Below are 24,347 nucleotides of genomic sequence, written 5' to 3' on the forward strand. Positions count from 1 at the left end.
GGGAAAATGCGGGCCCTCTCCAGAAGGCAACAGCAGACCATGTCACCCACAACATGGAGAAGGCTAAGGTACTCAATGACATTTTTGCCTCGGCCTTCAAAAGCAAGAGCTTCAGCGACACTGACCAAGTCACAGAAGACAAAGTCAGGGACTGGGAGAACAAAGAATCACCTGCTGTGGAAGATCAGGTTTTAAACCACCTAAGGAAACTGAAGGTTCACAAGTCCATGGGACCCGATGAGATGCATCTGCAGGTCCTGAGGGAACTGATGGATGAAGTTTCCAAGCCACTGGAAGTTGGGCTTGTTCAGTCTGGAGAAGAGAAGGCTCAGAAGACACCTTCAGGAAGTCTTCCGGCACCTAAAGGGGACCTACAAGGGCATATAGCTATAGGACAAGGGGGAACGTCTTTCAGCTGCAAGGGGGTAGATTTAGTTTAGATATTAGGAATGGGTCCTTTACTGTGAGAGTGGTGAGGCACTAGAACAGGTTGCCAGAGAATCTGTGGATGCCCCACTCAAGCAAGCACACCATTTATTCAAATTTGATAGGTGGACCACTCAGTGGATAAAGAACTGGCTGGATGGCCGCATGCAGAGCTGTGGTCAATGGCTCAATGTCTGGCTGAAGACCAGTAACGAGTGGTGTCCCTCGGGGATCAGTGTTGGGACCCGTCTTGTTCAACATCTTTGTCGCTGACAGGGACAGTGGGATTGAGTGCGCCCTCAGCAAGTTTGCTGATCACACCAAGCTGTGTGGTTCGGTTGATACGCTGGAAGGAAGGAATGCCATCCAGAGGGACCTTGACACACTTGTGAGGTGCGCTGATGCCAACCTTATGAAGTTTAACCATGCCAAGTGCAAGGTCCTACACCTGGGTCGGAGCAACCCCAGGCACAGCTAGAGGCTGGCCAGAGAAGAGACTCAGAGCAGCCCTGAGGAAAAGGACTTGGGGGTGCTAGTCAATGAGAAACTTAACATGAGCCGGCAGTGTGTGCTCGCAGCCCAGAAAGCCAACCATATCCTGGGCGGCATCAAAAGGAGCGTGACCAGCAGGTTGAAGGAGGTGATCCTGCCCCTCTACTCTGCTCTTGTGTGAACTCACCTGGAGTATTGTGTGCAGTTCTGGTGTCCTCAACAGAAAAAGGACATGGAACTGTTGGAACAAGTCCAGAGAATGGCCACGAGGATGATCAGGGGACTGGAGCACCTCCCGTATGAAGACAGGCTGAGAAAGTTGAGGCTGTTCAGCCTGGAGAAGAGAAAGCTGTGTGGAGACCTTATAGCGGCCTTCCAGTATCTGAAGGGCCGCTACAGGGATGCTGGGGAGGGACTCTTCATCAGGGACTGTAGTGATAGGACATGGGGTAACGAGTTCAAACTTAAATAGGGGAAGTTTAGGTTGGATATAAGGAAGAAGCTCTTTACTGTGAGGGTGGTGAGGCACTGGAATGGGTTGTCCAGGGAAGTTGTGAATGTCCCACCCCTGGAGGTGTTCAAGGCCAGGCTGGACAGAGCCTTGGGTGGCATGGTTTAGTGGCAGGTGTCCCTGCCCGTGGCAGGGGGTTGGAACTAGATGATCTTAAGGTCCTTTCCAACCCTAACTATTCTATGATTCTAAATCCTTCTTTAACTTAACTTGCAATATGCAAGAAGGAAGACTTTAGATTCATACAGTCTACCATCAGAAAGTGGCATAGATGCAGAAAAAGACTCTACTAGTCAGAGAAAAATGTTTCCACTCTGAATTCTCTCACTCAAAGTTTAATTCTCAAATGGAAGGATAAATTTCTTTTTCCAAATTCATGGTATAAGTAATGATAAGATCTGGAATTCCGATCTGACTGATACCCAAGTTTTGCCACATTAGATAAGTTCTATTTCTGATATAACTAAACTGAGCAGCTTTCTACTAACCTACATTCAAAGACAGCAGGGAGTTACACACGTTTACTGACACTACCACTCCAAGTTTCCAATGGCTGGTGCTGTTGACCTTCATTTCCAGAGTTTATAGTCTCATGCATTTAAGAGATTAAAACAGAAGATACCTTGAATATCTAGACCCAGGCTGAAACAGTGCCCTGTTCTTTTCTAGTTCCTTCACGCCACATACATAAAAATAATTTCAGCCAGCACAAAGAACACATAAAAATCACTGGTTGTGGTCTGGAGCCTCTAAGCAAGGACACTGCCACTGAAATGTTTATGTGAATGACTAGGGATTTGAACCTGGCGTAAAGGCTGCATAGAAAGGGACATCTATCAGCAAGACCAGTATCAAAGAAATCTCCATACAAACAATCTACATGCTGCAAATTCCTGCAGTTGACAAAATGGCCATACAATTCCGACTTTCATTTTACATTCCCTTGTTTCCAATTTTCTGGAAAACCTGTAAAAGGGAAGTGACGTAAAATGTTTTGGTTTTAAAGAAAATATTTAAATCTCTGTGCTGCCTAGGCAGAGGAGGGAAGTAAAGAACAGTCGCACTGATTTCTGAATAAAGATGAGGACAAATATGTATGCTGGAAACATCAAGTTACCCAGTAATGTTTAAGAACATAAAGCTTAGGCAGGTGTAACAGAACTTCAGAACTCTGAAGACAAGCAAAGTAAGCAGGATATACCATAATGAGAACAGAAAATAAACTACAGACTCAAAAAAAGTTAACTTGAGTTATACTATGGCACCTTAAACCAGATTTTTATTTGCTCCAGATCCCTGGTTTATTGGTACACAGAAGTTTCCTTATGTGAGCTTCTGATACAGAAAGAAATATCATACACTTGTAAAATCACAATAAAGCACTGCCTGCAGATTTATGCCTTACTTTGGATATCTAAGAATCAGTATACTAGGTGATCCATCTAATCCAGCATCAGATCCCAGGGAGAAAGAAAAAAAATAAATCCAGTTTTAAATAAAAGAAATAAATACTAGGTAAAATCCATCCCAATGCTCAGCTTTGCCATAAACTCTTATAATTTCCTACAGAATTAAGCCGTGCAGCAGATGCTTTAATACCTCTCACAAAATACATTATTCAGCTTTAGTTTTTAATAGTATTATCTATATAAATGGCCTTTGTGATACAGGATGAAAATCTTGTCTCATAATAGCATAATATTGTCTTGCTATGCTCTGTACAGCTTTTTTATGCTGGTCTGATTTTCTTTTTTTCTAATTTAATACTTACCACCCTCCCATTTAATTGAATCTCTGTTTCTCAAGTGCAACATGGGATTTGGCTACAGGGGAAAGCAGAGTGCATCATACAATATGCAATTTATTGTAGAAGCATGGCATGTAAGGCAGCATAGAGGCACCTACCTACAACTCCATGAAGCAATGTAGCAAATGAATCACAGATCATAAATACACAAACTGAAATCCTCTCAGAAGAATTAACCAAAATGAAATATTTTATATTCAGGTCAGTGAAACTGAAAGACTGCTTTCTACCCTCACCTCAAAGAAAGGAGGGGGGGAAGCAGTATAAAAACCAAGTAACAACTTACACAGAAAAATATTTCATTTTAAAAGAGAAATAAAATCCCCAATCAAATCCAGTAGCTTAAGGGGAAAAAAAAAATGTTTCCATTGTTCTCCAAGAAGTAGGAACAAATTAAGAATTTGAAGAAAAAAAGAAAAAAGGTGAAAAAAAACAACCACACAACAATCTTAAAATGTATTCTACTTTAAACCACTAGATAGGATTTTCTAATGAAAAAGAAGTTATCATTGTATGGATGACTTGGTTTGCTCTCCAGTTCAAGCTTGGTTTCTTTCCATTTTTCACAGAAGGAAAATACATTCAGAAATCCGTTTTGTAGACCTAATGTTCAAATCATGATTTTAAGTAAGTAGACTGGCATAATTAAATATTTACTCCATATATCATAAACACCAGTGAACATATTCTCAGTAACCTCGATCAGGCAAGAAAAGAGTCCAGACAACCTGGACTGAGATCCCACCTGCTAAAACATTATCCCAGTGAAATCCTCAGTGAAGGTTTGATAAAGAGGTGGCGGAAAAGCATTTCACTTCCTGCATAACTACTTAAAAATACACTATTTGAAAGAACTCCTATAACATTGCAGGTACTACAGGGTTAGCTGACTACACATCACTGAGGTTTTTCAAATTATATAATAGTAATTAATTCAGCATTATGAAGATTTTTTTCCTCTTTCCCTTTTTCCTTCTTTTTCCTTTATTCAAGCACTTCTCTTGATAAATGCCAGCATAAAATGGTAAATCACAATGTCCTTTGTTTCATCCCTATGCTTGATTACCCTTGGCAGTTTTTTTGTCTAATGAGCAAGCTGTTTGGCTAAAGCCACCTAAGTTAAGCAACTGAAAAATTCAGTTGTCAAATCTGGACAGCTTGATTTTCAAGCTTTTGTTTTATCGCAGTATAAGTAAATTATGAAGATTGACATATTTTAAACCAGTTGCATAAATAATGTGCATAATTTTATAGCTACAGAAATTTCAGCTTCAACTAGAACATTTATTCAATAAAATCTTTTCTGATAAAACCAAGCAACAGTACAATCTCTGTATGTGGGAATTAAGCATTTGCAAATCACTAACTTTTACCTTCACTAGATTAAAGATTTTAAAGTAGAACTATCTACTGAAAAAACAGGATTATACAAATAATAATAAAATTTACTATTTATTATTCTAATTAAAGTTTGACAGTAACTTGCAACATTTTAAGAAAAACGTTTCATAGCATTCATGCTGCTGAATAGTCCAACTATACATACAGTAGGTTGGAAAGTCACAGTCCAACTCTTTGTAAAAAAATTCTAAAGATTCCCTTACTTTCGACCCAAAGGAATAACAGGTTGACAAGAAAGATATTTTTTTTCTTTTTTTTTAAATTTAAACTATGTAGATACTATCCCATTTTACAACCAGATGAGCACCGTATTATTCTAACTTCAGGTTTGCTTCACAGAATAATTTTGCAAATTGTATTAAAACATTTTTATACCTTCTCCTAGCTTTTTGGGGGAAAGGGGAATTCAACACATTTTCTTGAAAATCACTAGATGCTTGCAGTCATACTTGTCGTATGTAATATTTAAAGGGAAGTAAAAAATCAGGTATTTTTTCCAACCAATAAACTGAACTACAATAAACAACTGCCCACATATGAGACCGGAATTCAGAATTATTTTATTCTGTACACCATAAACATTGTTAAACCCATGTCACACTCAGCATATACCCCAAAATGATCTGCAATCAATGGGATATCAAAATCTGATGGTAAGATAAAATCTGCAGACACCATGAGGTTGGACATGTGAAATACTTGTAAGACTCTGTAAGGCGTTGCAATGCTCCCCAGCATGAGTGATGGATGGAGTAAAATCTCTTTAAATTGTTTTAAATAGTTGAGATATCAGCCTGTGCACGAGTGTGTGCATGCACTCAGACATGCATGTGGCATGCATTCATAATTATAAAAAACACAAGAGCTTGACTTTTTAACGTCCTGAACATCAAATACTAACATTAGCACCTAAAAATCATCTACAAAAAAATGTTACTTACTTGCGTTCAACTTAAAGAAGCTATGCGACAATTCAAATCTAGAAAACTTGGCGGAAAAAGAGGAAAAGTGAGTTTCATGTGCCCTATAACACTAGATCACTTTTATGCAGTGAAGAAAGGGAAAAAAAAAGAAAAGTGTAAACATTCAGTGTAAAGCAAGCAAAGACAGAAAGCTGTGGCAGCTGTTGCCCAAACCAGGTACTGGGGATTAACACTGTGTAGAATTATATATAAATATTCAGTCCTACTGAAGAGTACTGAAATGTTTTGAGGTTTTATATATCTGCATTAGTTTAATCTCTAGTACAGAACTACATACTTAAGTTTACTTCTGCATATCCCTCTTCCTCCATCTTTATGGGACTAGACACACAGATCTTGGAACAAAATCCCAGGATTCTTCAGCGTGTTACACTTTACTTAGCTCAGGTGCTACAGTAACTCCAATGAAGTTTTGGAGATACATTCCTGTATTCATTGACAGGATATTTTATTTTGAGGAGCCCATGCATCACAGGTGGCATCAACTGCTTATTTTCCTAACATAACAGATTCTTCTTATTATTACTGTAAAAAAAAAAAACAAACCTGTCCATTCACACCCCAACTATCAGAGTTCACCAAAACAGGACCTTGCAACTGCCAAACAAGAATTCCAAATAAAGTTAGATACAGACAACTTTAAAATACACACATGGACAAAAAACTAAACATCTCAACAGCTTAGAAGCAAAATGCTATATTTATTAAGATTTAGAAAAACAGATATGCACTTAAGTGCACTTTATTCTCATTCACATAAGTATTGCACGCTACTTGCCATAAGCTGCGCCCTTTGCTGGCTTTGGAATATACAAATCTACTGAGCTTTTCACGTTCATGCTTCTCAATTCTGGTTGCTGGAAACAAGACTGCCTAACTAATCCTTAGTATGTTTTAAAACCTACACTCCAGATTAAGAAAAAAATATGTATCTCAGTGAATACCTTAATGGAAATTCAGAAGCCATTTCTCCATCTTCCTTAGGCTGTGAATTGGTTTGTACTCCAATATCATTTGTGATTTTTTTTTTGCATAAAAGTAATCAGTAACTGCTACTGACAATACACTTAAAAAAATGCTATGAAGGTGGCAAAATGGAATTCCTTTTAAACAGCAAAGAACGGTGAACCAAGCACCAGCCATTGTCATACTTGGGCCAAAGAAGGAAGCACTCCCAGATTACTTTGAATTTAAATAGCATTCTTCCTTGTTCTGCTTAGAACATAAATTTGTTGCCTAGATCACAGGGGAATATTGCAGCTAATTAATTCCCTCACACTGCAGGCCTCAGAGATCAAAATCTTTACCGTAATCAGTGCAAGCAGCACCCAGTACAGCCTCCTGAAACACCTTTGCCCAACTAGAATTTTTGGGTTTAATACAATCTGTCACAGTAAACTTTAATGAGCCACTATAGACAGGCAAGCATATTATGAAATCCAGTGTTGTATTTTGGACCTAAACTTGATTAATACAAAGAGTTCTCTGTTTCACATGGGTGTCCTAAATCTGACCAAACTGGTGGATCAGTTTGCAAGTCCAGAGAAGGGCCACAAAGATCATCAGAGGGCTGGAGCACCTTTCCTGTTAATACAGAATTGTGCTTGTTCAGCCTGGCGAAGAGAAGGCTCATGGGAGACCTTACAGCAGCTTCCAGTAACTAAAGGGGTCCTATAAGAAAACTGGAGAGGGACTTTATAAAAGGGCACATAGTGACAGTACAAGGGGTTTACCTTTCAGCTGAAAGATGGTAGATTTAGATTAGATATTAAGAAGTTCTTTAACTGTGAGGGTAGTGAGGCACTGGAACAGGTTGCCCAAAGAAGCTGTGGATGCCCCGGCCTTGGAAGCTTTCAAGGTCAGGTTGAAGCAAACTGGTCTAGTGGAAGGTGGCAAGGGTGTTAGAACTTTTAAGATCCCTTCCTACACAAACCATTCTACAGTTCTGTGATTCTATGAACTTACTCTTCTGCAAAAGGCTGGAAGGGCACTTTACACAGTGAATTCCTGAAATTGCTGCTTTATACACCAACTCACTGATTCTGCTTTTAAGAACCATTGTTCCTGTTTTCTGCTGAAGTGATACTTCAGTCACCAACACAACCACCTCCAAATCCTTAAAAATACCTGCATCAATAATATATACCCCACAGCCTTCGTATTAATAAATTTATTTTAAGAAATAGCAGTTAAAACACAGGTCATTTTCCATACTCCTTGGTATATACTTCTGAGGAAGTTCTGTACTTCTTATTGCTATGCTACACAGACCTAATAACTGGAGTGAATTTTGTCATCAGTGCAAGCTCAAAAATGTCAAAGGAGCTCATTTTCAGCTGCATGCAGGCCCCAGTGTAAGTGCACTACATAAAATTATTTGATGACTTGCAGACTTTTTTAGAGATGCTGAACAAGCTACAAACTGAGTGCCTCCTTTGAGCCAATGATTACACATCACTTGAAAAAGTAAAAGAGTTCGTAAGAATTTTCTGCAGAAAAGTGTCAAGCACTGGATAGCCTTTAATAACAAAATATTGAGACAATAATATCTAGAAGTGGCAAAATACCAAAAAGTTTGGATGATTTACATCTTTTAAATCCATTCTTTCCGTGTGTTCTCTTAAAGCAGTCACTTCTGAGATAACAGAGCAGTGAAATTGCGCCCTCATTGTAATGTAAAAGGTTTGTCATGGGTTTGAATGTCATACCGGCTCTCTCTGTGTCCTGTCCAAGACTGCTACCTGACACTGCACCACCTTTCTTAGGTAAATGTCCTTAGGTAAATGTTCAGCAGTAGCAGTCATTTTTCTCCTCCTTAGTAGCTGGTGCAGTGCTGTGGTTTTGACTTTCAGCCTGCAAACAGCGCTGATAACACCAATGTTTTCAGTTCTTGCTCAGTAATGTTTATTCTGACCAAGGACTTTGTGAGTCTCACGCTCTGCCAGGGAGGAGGGGAAGCTGGGAGGAAGCAGAGAGAGAACACCTGACCCAAACTAGCAAAGGGGTGTTTCATACCACAGCACATCATGCCCAGGATGTAGAACTGGGGGCAGTTATCCAGAAAGGGTAGATCACTGCCGGGGTTGGGCTGGGTATTGGTCAGAGGGTGGTGAGCAGTTGTATTGTCTTCCCTTGTTATTTCCCTTATCATTATTATTATTGGTGGTAGCAGTAGTGGTTTGTGTTATACCTTAGTTACTGGATTGTTCTTATTTCAACCTGTGGGACTTACATTCTTTCGATTCTCCTCCCCATCTCTCCGGGAGCAGGGCAGGGGGGAAGTGAGCGAGTGGCTGTGTGGTTCTGGGTTGCCAGCTGGGCTTAAACCATGACAGTAAATCGTTAATTCCTGCAATAGATTTTGCTACTGTAATCTATCAGTGTGGAATGAGATGAAATTAGAAAGCAAAAGCGAAAAATCATTAAAAAAAAAAAAAGACAAAACTCTTTCAAATAACTAAAGAATATTCACTTTCTGTAAGAACATTCAGTGAAGCTTTGATCACTGATATTACTAGCCACAGACTTCTCTTACAGAAATTAAACTTAAAAAAAATATGAAAATTACAAGAACTTTTCATAAAACATAGTTTGTTACCATTTACTACCATTGCCTCCATAATATTTCTTTCTAAGGCAAACATGATAGATTTTTAAAACTCAGCATTGTCAAACTGAGACTTAACACCAGATACAGAAAAAGCAGTGCTTCATCTGCGGTTACTAACACACTCAAGTATGTCAGATTAAGACAAATATACAATAGGAAAAATACCACTGCAAAATTAATGTTGATTTTTAAGAAGGACTACATTAGAAAAATATCCACAAAGAAAAACTGAAGCTATCTTACTAACAAGTACTTTTCATGTACTGATAGGAAAAAGATAGAAACATTGTAGTTAGAATAAAAGTTTCCTTTTGCTTGAAAACTTAGGAGTTACTCTAGGTACAAAAAAAAATAATCAACTGTTCAAAGATTTCCTTTATTTCATTCAGCATATCTTGGGAGGGACGGACCAGCCTTGAAGGGGAAGAAAAAACGACACAACACATAACTATATGAACTTCAGTGCCTATTTAAAGGAGTTATGCTTGAAAACTGGCCAACATTCGCAAACATATTAAGCACAGTTATTATTCCTCCTTCCTGCAGCTAGTTCCTTCAAATGCTTTGATGATTATGCAGTAATAGAGATGGAGGAGACAGCAAAAAGAATTGACGGTGTAAGTCTGAAAACATATTCTAATTATGCTCATATTCCATTGTTTCCTATGTTCAGCTTCCCCTCATAATATACCTCTTGCTTAGACTTCTTTCCTTTCTGGTTGTAAAACAGTCCATGGTGTTCCTGTTACTGTTACCATCTATTAGTGTATTACAAAGCTATTTATACTATACTGTAATAAGCACAGATGGCTAGAGTCAATTCCAATAAGATTTAATGATAAGACAAGAGAAGACTGGGTATCCATATCCCCTAAACAACCTACAGCAAATAAAATAGAGATTATTCTTTGGAGAAAGGAGATAAAGATAAGATGAAACAATGTTATCAGCTTTACTTTAGATTATGAGGGCAATCTAAGGAAAAGCACATTACAGTTTACTTAACTCCTGAACGTCAGCTATATAAAGAGCTTCCAAGCTAATGCCTTCTAAGAGACAGTTAAGAGTTCTATGTTAGCAAAAGTTTGAGATTAGCAGACTCTGGCTCTGCAGACAAAAAATACTTACCATTAGAAATAAGCAGCACAACCAGACCAGAGGAATGTAACCATGTGAAAGAAAAACGAAATCCATACTTGAGAACAAGCTAAAAGCAAATATAAAAATCAGAGGCCTTTTTCTATAATACAGAAAATATTTTAAAATAAAAAAAAAAAAATCAAGATTTTCATTACTCCTTCCCATTGTAATTTGACATGCTCAGTTTATAAGTGCTGAACAATTAAATAGCTTAAATTTCCTTAATTAAAACTAATGCAAATTCCTAATATTTTCCTAGAGTTCACAGTTTAAAAATCAGTTCTTTACTCTCCATTAGTTTAATTTCACAGGCAGAAATTAGAGGTGTAGGTATAAAATACTCATTCTAGGATGACATCTATGGTGACATATAGGAGTCAGATCTCCTAGGTTTCAATTTTTTTCCTCCTTCAGCATATTATTAAAAATAAGATCATACAAAATAAGTCATGAAAAAAGATAAAGACTGATACCACTTTAGAATAACCAATAACAAGTTTCAAGCAACAAACTGGCATGAGGCAAACAGATTCAATGACCTCATAAAAACTAACTTATTGGCAAGTTCTTGCTTTAACTTAGGCTCAGGACAACATAACAAAGAATTTAATCTTTCCTGTTTGGCCATTCCATTTTTTCCTGATGTCCTAATCATGATTTTCCATCAAAACACATATACGTAATAAAACAGCTGCCCTACCCACTAATAAGGAAAGAGGTAGTTTTACTTGCCCAAAATCATAAAAAGTACAGGACAAATAAGCCTACTGGACCTATTTTCACAGTTACCGAGTTAAGACTAGTGAGGAGAGACTGCTAAGTGTTCTTAAATACCAACTTCTTCCAAAGTACATTCATGATCCTCCATAAACTACGAGGGATTCTAGCACAATGCAATAGACTTGTTGAACGCAAGTCCTTCTCCTGTTCAAATAAGATTATCGGTATTCCACTCTGGAAACATGAAAGCCTTCCAAATATTCACACAGTGATTTTGCAAAATTAAGTGCAAAAAACTTGTGAGGAATCCTTTCTAAAACAGCCTTTCGCTTTCTTACCTCTACAATAATGAAGTTCTGTGGATGTACAGTTGAGCAGAGATGCTCTGCTCACAATAGTAAAGAAACACTGGGTGTATAGTTGGTGGGGAGTTTAATTGGGAGTCTGGGGGGACAGAGTGCTTCTTCTTGGGAAGCCTCAAACCTCTAAACAGATAAAAGAACTATTAATACTGTCGACTGCTGAATCAGTATGGAGACCTAGTATTTGATTCAACTCCTTTCCAAACAGAAAGGTTTATATTTCAACTAATGTTGAAAAAACATATTCTTTAAATATCTTCAGAAGACCCATCTGGGAGGCCAACATGAGCTGCCCAGACTTGCCAAATTTTAGAAGATAATATATTGCCTTCATGGTCAATGTGAGAACACTTCATACAGAGGCAGAGAAAAAGGTAGTATTGCCAGCACAATCTTCCCCTTCATAGTTAATAGTTTATAAGGTCTGTTACTTTATTTTTTTTTCTACTTTCTTTACCTTTAATGACTATATTAATATGTTAGGATGATAGTAACGCTATGGTATGATGCAAAGTGATCCCACTGATCAACTGACCATATTATTTTGTAACAATACTATGCCATAGCCTAGTTGTGCAGTCTATTTACATACTAAAATATCTTCCACTACAAAGTTCCTGATGCATCTTAAATTTGCAAATACAGGAATTGCTAAATTCTGATCTCTTTGAAAAGAAAAAGTAAAAATCACTAACAGCAAGTTAGGTTATAAATAACTCTCATTAAGCGGCATGTAAAATTTACCATATAAAATACATTATACAGTCCTTTTAATGATCAGGACTCAATTTCCAAATATTTTTTTTTTTAAATTGTGTTATAGATGACAAATCCATTGTGTTTTGCTCTAGAATTAAAAATAATACCATTACTTGGAATCAAGTAATAAAGAATAAAAAATTATCCCTATATTTTGGGTTTCTCCACAGATTTACAGCATTATGAGTAATGAAGGTTTGATATGTAAGATTTAGGAGGTACTAAGCAGAAGAGTATAAATGTAATGCCATTACCCAACAACATTTTTAAAAGGGATAATATTCATTTTAGTAAAACTCAGATTCATATCTATTTTTACCAAATGTCTGGTGCAATCACCATAGACTAGTCCATCAGCACAAAGCTCTAGAAATAAAATAAAATATGAATGAAGAAGATTCCTGTAACTTAGCATCTACTGAAGAACCTCAGTTCCCCAGCATGCAAGTAAATAAAGGATATGTACACATGGGCTAGGACACAGAATCACAGAATAGTTAGGGTTGGAAAGGACCTTAAGATCATCAAGTTCCAACCCCCCTGCCATGGGCAGGGACAGCTCACACTAAACCATGTCACCCAAGGCTCTGTCCAACCTGGTCTTGAACACCACCAGGGATGGAGCATTCACAACTTCCCTGGGCATGACACCGCTGTTGAAGCAGCCTAAGCAGGCTGCTTGAAGGACCTTAATAAACACGTTAGCTCCGAGACTTAGTTTAGTGACAGACATGAGCTGCAGCTACTCACCAACTACACTGCAGCAGCACTAAAACTGCGTTAAAAATTCTTCCTCCCCAGTTACTGTAGGCAAAAAGTAAACATATCCTTGTATATAACCCAAAATGTTTGACTCACATAAAAATTGAGGTAGTTGATATTTGACATATGAAAAATATAATTTCCCTTCCCCCCACCTTTAAGGCAGAAAGTCTCCTATTTCTTAATAAAGAGCTCATTCTTAGTTTTTGCACAAGAAAAAGATGTGAGAAAATAGCCTCTAACACACACCCAGCCTCTCACTGCTCTGCATGAAGGCACAGTTCTTCCCTAGACTTATTTCATTATTTTCAACAGATTTGTCAGAATGATCAAGATCTTTCAAGAGAATTGAATAGTTACAGTTTTGCCTGTACAAAGTACTGAGAAGATCTTAGTTAATACTATCATGCTAATAAAAACCTTTACAGGCAAATCTGACATTTTAGAGGATATTAAGGCAGCTAGGTTTGGGTTTTCTGGGTTTGTTTGGGAGGGGGAGGGTTGGGGAGTAAGTTTTTTCGGGGGGGGGGTGTTTTTGCTTGTTTTTAATAGAAGATCATAGCTTGGTTTATTAGGTTTTGTACGGGTTCATTTCTGAATGACTATGTTCCTTCTCACTGTGATCTAAAACTCTAAGAAACTGAGCCAATGAGCCAGAAGTCAGGGTCATTATCTTCTACATTAATCAGTCCTGTCAGTTAAGTCTTAAGCCTTTAAATACTTCTTTTCACACTAGATTTCCAGCTCACCCTAGGAGTAGGATATTTAAAGCCCAGAAAGATACACTGCTCTCTGATCAGAGAAGTAAATTACAAACACAGGCCTTGCATACCTTTATTTTGAGCTAACTCTGCAAGAAGTTAGATCACATATGTTTAAAATGCAGTTGCGCTGTTCCTTTAACAGGAGGCAACATTTGAATCACTAATTAAATTGCTAATCAGTTTTAAAACCAACAAATTAGTAAATTTACCAATTATATAAAACTGAAGGATGTTAAAAGAACTTCTCCACCATGTTATATTTCAGGATGGTAATTGATCAGTGCTTCTTACAAGTCAGATACTTTTCTAATGTGTTCCTGTGCAGGTAGATTAACTCATAATTTTAAATACTTTTTTTTTTTTCACAATTATACTTCGTGAATTACTGAAAGCCATCCATGCTTTAAAAGCAGTCTTGTGAAGCATTAGGACCATCCAGCATATATTCCAAATGAAGTACCAATCAATAGGATACAAGCACTCTACAGAAGAAATAAAAGCATATTCCTCACTGAAGTACCAGCCTTAGAAAACTTCAAACAGTGTAAAAATAAATATGCCAGTGTATTTGCAAATTGCCTCAGAAGAATCAGTATCCAGCACTTCCTCTATGCAGTCACTCTTAAAATCCTTGGGGACACCTACTTGTCACAGAATAAATTATCTGGCTAATATCCAGTATTACAGTATATGTTATCGGGCACCCAGGAGACAGGCATTAAAGAGCACTTAGCTTCTTCAGCCTTGCAGGGCAGTCCTTACATAAATGACTTTGCCCAATTACAAAACATAACTGATGTACTTATTTTGGAGTTTTCTACCAGCAGCCTTTCATCCTAAAACATTTATACAGCACAGAGTATTTTTTTTTTCCAAAATCACAGATCCCAAAGTACAGTACACTAAACAGGTTGTTAGGGTTGGGTTTTTTTTCTAACATGAACATAATTTCTTAAGATATTTAAACGAAACAAAAATATCTGAACACTGTTTTCGGTGTTCTCAAGCACCAAAGAAATGCTCATTAATAAAACTACTGGGGAAGCAAGTTCTCCCACAACTCTAACAATAGCTCTTCTTTCCGAGTTACTTAACATAAGTAGACAAGTTTGCATCCCACATGCAATATATACAGAAAGCTAGAAAAAAACATGCATCACAAGCATGCTACAGCTCTCAGAATAACAAAAGAGACTTCTTGGAGACATTTACTTCAGTTCGCTATAGCAAACCACAGCCACCAACAAGCTGTAGCACAAGAAACCTGTTGACTCTGAAGTTGCAAACCAAATCAGTGCTTCACACCAACGCAAAGAAATCCAGTAGGCAACAGGGGAAAGCTGACCAAAAAATTATTTCACAAGCTTGGAATTTAGGTTTTTTAATGTGACACCAAAGAAAGCCGGATACTGGTAACTCAAGGAAAACTTCCACTGAAAGAAACGTGAAGGACTTGCGAAAACCGACTGGGCTTTACTGAACTGGCAAGAGAGCACGAATTGAGCGCAAAAGCGAAGCACTCTGGAGGACGAGGGCCACCTTTCAGTAGCAGGTTTCGTAACTGACGAGGATTCGAGTCAGACTGGGTCTGGCGTTCACTCCGTGCGTGGCGCTCCGGACGCACCATTCATTTATACGACTTACCTCCTTACCTAGCAGGATTCCCTGCCATGACCCGCGCTCCGACTACCCCGCAGGCCCCCGTCCCCCAGCCCGCCCTCCCGGCACTCCAACAGCGGCCAGGTGAGGCCGGGCAGTCCCGTCCGGCGCACGCTCCAGGTGCCCGGGGCTCTGCCCTGCCATGCCCAGCGGCCACGGGGTGAGCCCCTGTTTCCCCCGCCGCGCTCGGCTTCAGCGGGGAGCAGGGACGGCAGAGGGGGCAGGGGTGTCCCTATCGCAGCCCTTCCCGCAGCCACCGCGGATCGGAAAACGAGGAGGAGGAAGAACAAACGCAACTGCCCCCCACACACACCTCCGCCGCCTTTTATCGGCTGGCGACCCGCAGGGCAAGAAGCAGCTCCCGTTCCCCGGCTCACTGGGCCGCAGGGGTGCTGGCTGGGCACGAGACACACCGGGCGGTCCTCGCCGCGTAGCGGCGGCAGCGCACCGGGAACTGCCCGGTGGGACCTCCCTCGTCCTGCCGAGGCGCCGCGGGGAATTAAGAACTGAAACCCGGGGAGATGGGGGAAGTTAAGGTGCACCCCCGAACCTGGCTGCCCGAGGGATGCCCTCAGAGAACGGAACCCGCCCGCCGCCACAGGAGCTGGCGGGCGCGGCTGACGGCCGGCAGGGTGCAAGGGGCGAACTTACGTCTCGGAATTTGTTCCACTGCCCGACCTCCTTGTCGTATTGCGAGATGGTCGTGAGCCATTGTTTATCGTCCAGAAAATTGCCGCTGTCCGGTCTGCCCCCGGCCGCCGCCGCCAGCGCCGGGCTGCACCAGGCTGCTGCACACACGCACACCAAGGCTGCTACCTTGAGCATCTGGGCGAGAGGAGACACGAGGACGGTGGTTACCCACACCACAGCTGAACCCCTGCGGAGGGACCGGGACAGTCGCCCGCAGCAGACCCCTTCGCCCACCTTGAAGGGGACAAGGGCTGCGAAAGCAGGGGTAGAGAAAGGGGCGGCCGCCCAACCCGTCACCTTGCTGCCAGCCCCGCACCCGCGCTCCTCGCCGCGGCCGGAAAAGCGGCCCGCTCCCTCTCCACACGCGCCGCCGTCTGCAGCCCCGCGCCTCGCGCTCCGCCCGCCCCCCGGCCCGCCCCGCTCCGCCCCCGTGCCGCTCCGCGCGCGCCGCCGCCGGGGCCGCCGCGCCCGGGGCTAGCGGCCTGCGGGAGGGGCTGTGTACGGAGGTGAGTGCAGCCGGGCAGAGCTGAGCTACGGCCGCTGCTCCTCCCGCTGCCGCCGGGGCAGCCGTGGGACTGGCCGCCGCCGTCGCTCCCATGATGGTCCCGGTGGGAGCCGCGCTGTGCAGCCCGCACCTCCAGGCTGGGGTGGAAGCCGCTGAACTTCTCTCCAGCGGTGCGAGCGCCTCGTACCCCAGGTTAAGCCTGCGGGAGGCTGAGGCGGGTACAACCGCTAAGAACTCCCAGTGATTTCGAGATAAAACTTGATGTACCTTAGGGGAAGGGAGACGCACAAGCTCTCCCATCGGCACAGGGTGCTGATTTAGGTACATCCTGGCATTGTAATGCTGCCTGTTACTCCCTTTTGTAGTGATCATGCATTCCCTTCCCCTCTTCCTGGCTGTCTTAAAATGCGGCTATATAGTAACTCAGAGCTCTCAGTGACATACAGTTTCTTTCTCAAATTAGTTAAACTTAATTTAGAAATGAGCAAGGTGCAGAAACAGTTCGATTACCTTCTGGCACAGCTGACTCAATATTTAATTTGAAATTCCATCTGTTATCCTGTTGACCTAAATCATCTAATTTTGTAATGTTAGCTTTATTCCCTAGAATTGAGTGACATTCTGCTTTTTAGGTTTGTATTGGCTGCAAAGTTTTGATAGCAAGGGACTGCAGGGCTGACCTCTGTGGAAAGAGGTACAGGGCTGCCCCAAGTGCTAATTCCTGCCAGCTCCAGAGTCAAGCAGGGCTGGTGGTGCCTCTGTGAAAGCATAGCTAATAAAGGGCAGAAAATTCTGTGTGGAGAGAGGAGATGGGAACAAGAACAAGAAACGAAGGAACACCAAGGTCAGAGAGAGATGAAGGAGGTGGAGGAGATGCCCCATGGCAGAGCACTGCAGCCCAGTGCTGCATCCATACTTTTGCATGTACCCAAAGTATCTGTGGTGATCACACATGGGAGAACATTTTCCTAAAGGGCTGCAACTCATGAAGAAGCCATGCCAGAGCAGAGCAAAGCATAAGAAGGAAAGAGCAGTGAATTAAAAACGTTACATACTGACTGTACACCTCTACCTCCCCCAGTTCGCCCTGTGCTGTTCAGGAAGAAGAGTCTGGAATGACGTGGAGCCTGGGAAAGTGGGAAGAAAAGGTGTTGGTTTAGTATGTGTCTTCTTATTTCCCGCTACCCAAATTAGCAATTACATTTTTAACTAGAAATAAACTAATCTTCTCTAAGTCAAGTCTGTTTTGTTTCCAAGAGTAACTGTTAGGTGATATCCTTGATTTTATCTTAACCCATGAGCTTTCTCATTCCAGTTCTTCCTATTTTCTCCTTCTGCCCTACTGGTGGGGGGGCTGCAAGCAACTGGGTGGAAGTTTGGTTGTCGGCCAAGGTTAATCCTCTACAAGGTTGCCAAGTATGTTAAGAGAACACAAAACTTGTAGTGCGATATCTGAAAGTATTTTCCATGGTAAAAACTGAGAATTACTTTCAGACTTTAAATGAGGGCCAAGTCCATCAAGAGATTTTCAGATGATAAGCAACGTCACTTCATGCAAAAAAGAGAAGTGAATATGAGATTGTGACTGATCTTAGCAAGTTGTAAGTTTGGTCATAAGCTGTAACTACAGACAGATAGTAAAGAAGGAATTAAATCCACTAACCTGCATCTTACACTAAATAATATGTGCCCTTTTGTTCCTAAACCTGTATCACTAAAATCAATGAGAATCTTGTCACAAGTCTGACATATCAAGAGGATGATTGCCAGATTAGAATTTATGTGCCTGACTCTGAAAATGTTACCTATCCAGAATGATATTATATTCTGTAATAAATGAATCATAAAATTCAAAGCACAGGGATAGAGGGACTGGACAGAGGCTAAATAAGAATCAATAAAACAGTCATGTTATTCTCAGGGTGGGTTATAGAGTCAGTCCTTCATACAATCATTCTCTGACAGTCCAGTTTGCATTTGTCAGTCTTTATGTTAATTTCCTACAGATTGTTCTGTCCTTTGGCAAAGAAGAAATTTATCTATAAATGATTTTGGGGCTTGGGGTTATTTGACTTTGATTGTGTTTTTTTTTTGTTGGTTTTTTTTTTCAAGAATCACATATTTTTGAACTTTTTTAAAAGTATCACAATCCCCAAATTTGTGGTTTCACTTACCAAGCAGTCAAGGTAATCTATTTTGGGCTTGCTTCATCTGTTTCACGTTTTCATCCAGATAAAATTATTCAGTACTTTTAACTTAAGGTGCATCTTTCCGTACTTGGGAGAAGATGAACAAAAGTGCTGGGATTTGTGTTCAGTAACAACCCCTAGAAAAGGGAGCTCTGGTATGGTTTGGGTTTTACAAAAGTTTCACTGCAATTTCTCTGATCTTCCATACCTATGACTGCAGTTTTTCCTGACAACACATACTAAATGATCAATTATATGTAATTTTGCCTGAACCAAGCTATTTGAAGCCTTTAATAATTCTAAGTGTATTCCTTATAATTTTAAGCACTCTGATCTCCACATAATTGGTTTAAGAGCCTCATTCTGATCAAGGACTTTACAGTAATTCCATTTATTCAAGCACACAAAAAATGATACTTGATTGAAATGGCATTTTGAAGATACAAAACTAAGAAGTTTTCTTTTTTTCCTCAATAATTTCCCTGCTCTTCAAAGATTAGATTTATGTATCTAGAGAATTATTCTTTATTTTAAATGTACATACATTTCTCGCAGAAAATTTATCTGTATTGTTGTTACATACTGACATGCCCAACAATAGCATCTTTAAAATGTGACAGGGAATCCAGTACTGCAGTAGTGGTAAGAGAATAATGCTAATGGTAACAGGTATTTAATTTTAAACAGGGAGTTTAGAAATTCTAATAGCTCCTTCATCATTGTCCAGTTAAGAAACACTGCTGTTATTAATAAAAAATGATCTTCCTTCTCAGTTTCAAAATATTATGTATTTTCCAAGTTTTCGGTAATACTGATTTTTCAAATATTACAACTTACTAGTTTAAAATCATAACCATTCAGGTTGCTTTACTTCTGACTAGCTGATGGAGCCTACAGGGAGAGAGCGAAGATGGTGCAGCTGGTAATATACTTGTAGAAGATTACAAGATTCCCCTGAACAATATGCATGTTGCATAACTAAAAGGATGGAAAGCTGTAAAAAGAAGGAGCGTACATGTAAATAGGTATTTTGTATACACATCTGTATGTTACATGAAAGGTTGTTAGAATTATGTAAGAAGCACCAAGAGATATATTGGAAGAAAAGTTTGCACATATAGGTTAATGATGAAACAGAACAGAAATGCTGCGAAGTTACTAGGAAATACAAATACATTTATACCCTGAACGCTCTGTCTCAAAAGTGCTTTACCTGCCTTCCTGAATGTGTTCATTTGAGGCACTAAGGCATGGAGTTAAGTTTATCCAAATATAATAACATACCCCTTGCACTTCAAATGTTTATTTTTAATTATGCTGAAAGGAATCCCAAGAGAACATCTAGCTATCTCATTGGCCACAAACAAAAGCAGATACAGCTTATCACTCCTGGCAGATGTAGATCTAAATCTATTTTTAGACCACAGGGTCATCATTCATGGTGTCTCTGTCAGTGAAGGAAACTCCAGACTAGTCTATGTCAGTGACTTTTGCTAGTCTAACTTCAGAAGAGGTTTTCTATACCTGAAACAAGCTGTTCTTGTTGTAATTTAAGTTTATAAATTCTTATGGTGAATCCTATTCACCAAAACCACAAAGAACAAATCGCTATCTTCCTCTGTTCAGCACTCTCTTCTATATTGTAAACTACTGTAACCCCTTTCTGTATTTCTTCCCTGTGACATGTTTATTACCACATTTTTACCCTTTTCTTTTAATCTTACTACACCATGCTCTTGAGACCTCTGATCACTCCTTCTATTACCCTGTTGAATGTTTCAGATCTATCTGGCTACCTGTTTTTTCATCTTCAGTATCTAGAACACTCGAATACCCTGTCTATGCCTCCCAACTGTTGAACAGAGCAGAAGGATTACTTCATAAGCAGAAATTATTTTGGCTGGGTATGATTTGTTGAGTCAAATACATGCTGAATGTTATGCATCTTTTTGGTATATTCCAGGCATCTAGTGATAGTGTACGGAATTACCTATCCCTGTATTGCCTAGAAACTGAGAGTAGGACAACAGAAGTTTCATTTTCTGATGCTTTTTTCAACCTACTCTTTCAAAGGTCCCTTTTTAAAAACAAAAAAAAAAAAAAAAAAAAGAGAGAGACCACAAACAAACAAAAAAAACCCCACCAAAACCAGAAACTTTTAATTTGCTCTTTTGCAGTCACCTGGTACCCCACTTGTTCTCTACAGTGTCTCAAAAGTAGCTGCTAACAATTCTGAGATTCTTTCAAACAATTCTGTAAATTAAAAAAGCACATTTTTACACAAATTGCAAAACTGAATTGTTACAAAGTCTTATCTAAGCCCTTTCTTTTTTCTTGTCACTGCTGTGATAGCTAACTACCTACATGCCACTGATATTTGGTACATAGACTTATGATTGTTTCTTCCATTTCACTGCTTACTACATTCTCCCTCCCCAACAGGGCACCTACCTTTCTTTTACTCTCTTTATAGTAATATATACTGTGTTCATAATGACTTCTCCTCAGAAGTCTTCTGCTAGCTGTGTATTTTTACTGTGGAGTAAATGCTCCAAAATGTTCATAGATCTTATTCTTCATGAATATGATTAGATTGCTAAACATCTGTGATTTCTGCTGACACAAAAAGACAGAAACCACAAAGACCCAAAGAGCACGGAAACTCAGGTGACCAAGAAATCTCCATCTGTGATTACTGACAGCTTATATACCTTTCAGAATGGGCTTGTCCAAGGTCAGGGGTAGAACACCATTTCAAGACAGGCCTGAGCACAGTTCTTACAGGCTTTGAACTGGAAAAGAGAACATCTTCTTCCTGGTGTGACATCTGTGCCTTACATCTCATTGAATCTTTCTGCCATTCTATATATCCCCAACAACGACAGCAGGTGAGACAGGCATTCACATAAATAAATCCTGGAACTCAAACCTTTAAAATTAAGAGCATTTAAAGGGGTTTGAGTTCTTCATCCAGTGCTTTTAAACACGGAAGGTTCTAGCTTTTCATCTAATACAAGCTACAGAACTTCTACACCAACCTCAGCAGCTCATGTTTGACCTATCCTATTAAAAACACCTTGTCTAGATGCATACATTTTCATTTTTCACTTTGACTACTGAATATTTTCACTTATTGTCATTGCCAGAGTTAAGGTTATATCTCTAGGAAAGCATGCAATGAAGTTTTGTATTTCCTGATGTTCAAAAATTCAAAACTTTCTTCATATCTTCTGAACAATTTAAACTGCATGTTAGAATTTAGAACACAATAATATGCAGTGTCTTGATGCCAAGGACACATTACAGCTTCCAGAAAAATACAGACATCTCACTGCCCCCTAGATGTGGACATGCCCTTTCAAAACAAACATTTTATGCAGTAAATATTCTATGAACAAAACAGTCATAACACGCTAAGATGGATGGATCCTTTACCTAAAGTCATCTTAAAACAATACCTGTTAAAACCTCCATGTGTTATTCATAGCCTCCTCGAAAAAAAAAACAACCTTCCTAGTTTAGGCACCTCTAGCTATTTTATATGTGCCTTATGCAGAAGCAGGCAGCTTCCATAGCTGAGGTTTGACTCCATGTAAGCACCAAAAAATTTTGAGCAGCCAGTAAAGCTTTGTGTTTTGTAATGATGTTTTAACCATTTCAAACCATAAAATCTCAATAGAAGCAATTTAGAAGTTGGGTAGGACTTTGTGAGCTTTGACTGCTCTGTATTTCTTTCTTATTAATTAATAAGAACATTTGGGTGTTCAGGTTCCTTTACCAGCAGAGTGGACTCAACTGCCACAGTATTCCCCTGATTCTACTCTGTTACTTATAATTCAAGACATGCTTTGTAAATTAGTATTTTGTTTTTAGTGATTTTTTTCATTAAGAGGGTACATATGATGAGTTTGGTGTTTTTTTTCCAGTTGTGTGATTTTTTTTCCTTGACGTCCCAAGAGGAGTAAAACAATTTTCTACAATTAAGTATCCTAGAAGTTTAAGGAGTAGGTCAACAGCTCTCTAATTCATATGCCCTATAGTTTCTGTTTTCCAAAGCATATGACTGGAGAAGGTCTTCCACACATTTTTCATCCTCAAGCAAAAATGTGAAATAAGGATAAGCATAGAGAATTAGCTACTTCGGCTACTTTTGCCCACTGAAATTTTCTTGTTAGCCCAAATTTATTGCTCAGAAATACAGAGGTGCAATTTGACTTATGATTAACAAAAGGTACTGAGGATAACACTGTGATGTGAAAAGTATATTGTAGTATATAACCTTATTTCATAAAGGATTTTTAGGTCTGAAATAACTTAGAAGGATAGTTTTGCAAATCTACTTGCGTAACTTACCTGGGCAAGTATTTCTAGTACAAAGCTAGAGGATGAAATATATAATGAAACTGGTTTTTACAAATCCCAGCTGATAGTTATATGCAGGTTAGGTCTTCATTCTTTCAAATAAGAACTAAAGTAACATCAAAAACCATGCTGAAACAAGCTCTCCTGTTCTTCCTTACTATGGATATCACCAGCATCTCTTAAGTAATGTCTCTTCATCATACAGTTTCAAAAATCCATTAATTATTCTAATCATTGTGGTTGATTAAACAGGTAGGGGTCCTTTTTGATTCTTCATTTACCACTTTTTCCTCCTTCCTGATAATTCTGCACAGCTGGAGATTTTCAGCCCCATTGTATACTCCTCATCTTAGTGAAGTTCTTTTGGCATGCTAATTAATCTCCTTTCTAATATTTACTCTCCTGACCACAAGCTATTGTCTGCTTTTACATCTTATTTTGAAGAGACAGGGTTCTTAAAATTCTTGAATGTCTCTTTTTAACAATAGAACAATAGCTCTAGTCTATATATAATGTGGCAAGCAAGAAAATGACTTAATGACAAATAAAATTCTAACAGTTTTCATTTTTTTCAACATTGCTCTGCTTTCTTTTTTTTGTGCAAAACTAGTTTTTTTTTATTTTATTTTACCAAAATACTAAACAAAATGACAAAGTTTACTCAAATAATTAAACCATTTTTAAATTAAATTTATCAAATACAAAAATATTCAGCTATGAGTTCATAGTCTAGGCTTTTTTAAAATCTCATTTATTGAAAAATAAATAAAACTGGGCAGCTTGTTTCAATGCTTGAAACCCTTTAATATCAAGTGTAAACCTTCCCTCGTGCAACTTGAGGTCATTTCCTCTTATACTATTGCTTATTATTTGGGAGAAGAGACCAACCCCCCCCCCAATACAACCTCCTTTCATGTAGTTTTAGAGAGCGATAAGGTTTCCCCTCTAAGCTTTTTCTTCTCTAGACTAAACAACCCCATTTCCTTCAATCAAGTCTTCTCCAGACCTTCCACCAGCTTTGTTGCCTTTCTCTGGACCCACTCCAGCACCTAGATGTCTTTCTTGTAGTGAGGGGCCCAGAACTGTACGCAGGATTTGAAGTGCAGCCTCAGCAGTGCCCAATACAGGGGGATGATCACTGCCCTGATCCTGCTGGCTACACTATTTCTCATACAGGCCAGGATGCCATTGGCCTTCTTGGCTAC

The 24,347-nt window shown here is 39.5% G+C and overlaps 1 protein-coding gene across 5 annotated transcripts in view; it reads right to left on the minus strand.

The window, feature by feature from the left end:
• The window catches only part of SPOCK3 (SPARC (osteonectin), cwcv and kazal like domains proteoglycan 3), a 186,896-nt gene extending 170,410 nt beyond the window's left edge, over positions 1-16,486 (minus strand). For 4 of the 5 annotated variants that reach the window (XM_062615424.1, XM_062615348.1, XM_062615178.1 and 1 more), the window contains exons 1-2: positions 16,321-16,486; positions 16,048-16,221 (exon numbers count right to left, since the gene is read on the minus strand). In XM_062615424.1, coding sequence (XP_062471408.1) covers positions 16,048-16,221 — 174 coding nt within the window. In that variant the 5' untranslated portion in view covers positions 16,321-16,486. The remainder of the gene's footprint in view (positions 1-16,047; positions 16,222-16,320) is intronic. The other variant, XM_062615265.1, reaches the window with a different exon arrangement.
• Between the last annotated feature and the right edge of the window lie 7,861 nt (positions 16,487-24,347).

The sequence above is a fragment of the Pezoporus occidentalis genome, unplaced genomic scaffold, assembly GCF_034315485.1.
Source record: "Pezoporus occidentalis ecotype Australia unplaced genomic scaffold, CSIRO_AGI_Poc_V1 ctg1, whole genome shotgun sequence".
Lineage (NCBI taxonomy): Eukaryota > Metazoa > Chordata > Aves > Psittaciformes > Psittacidae > Pezoporus > Pezoporus occidentalis.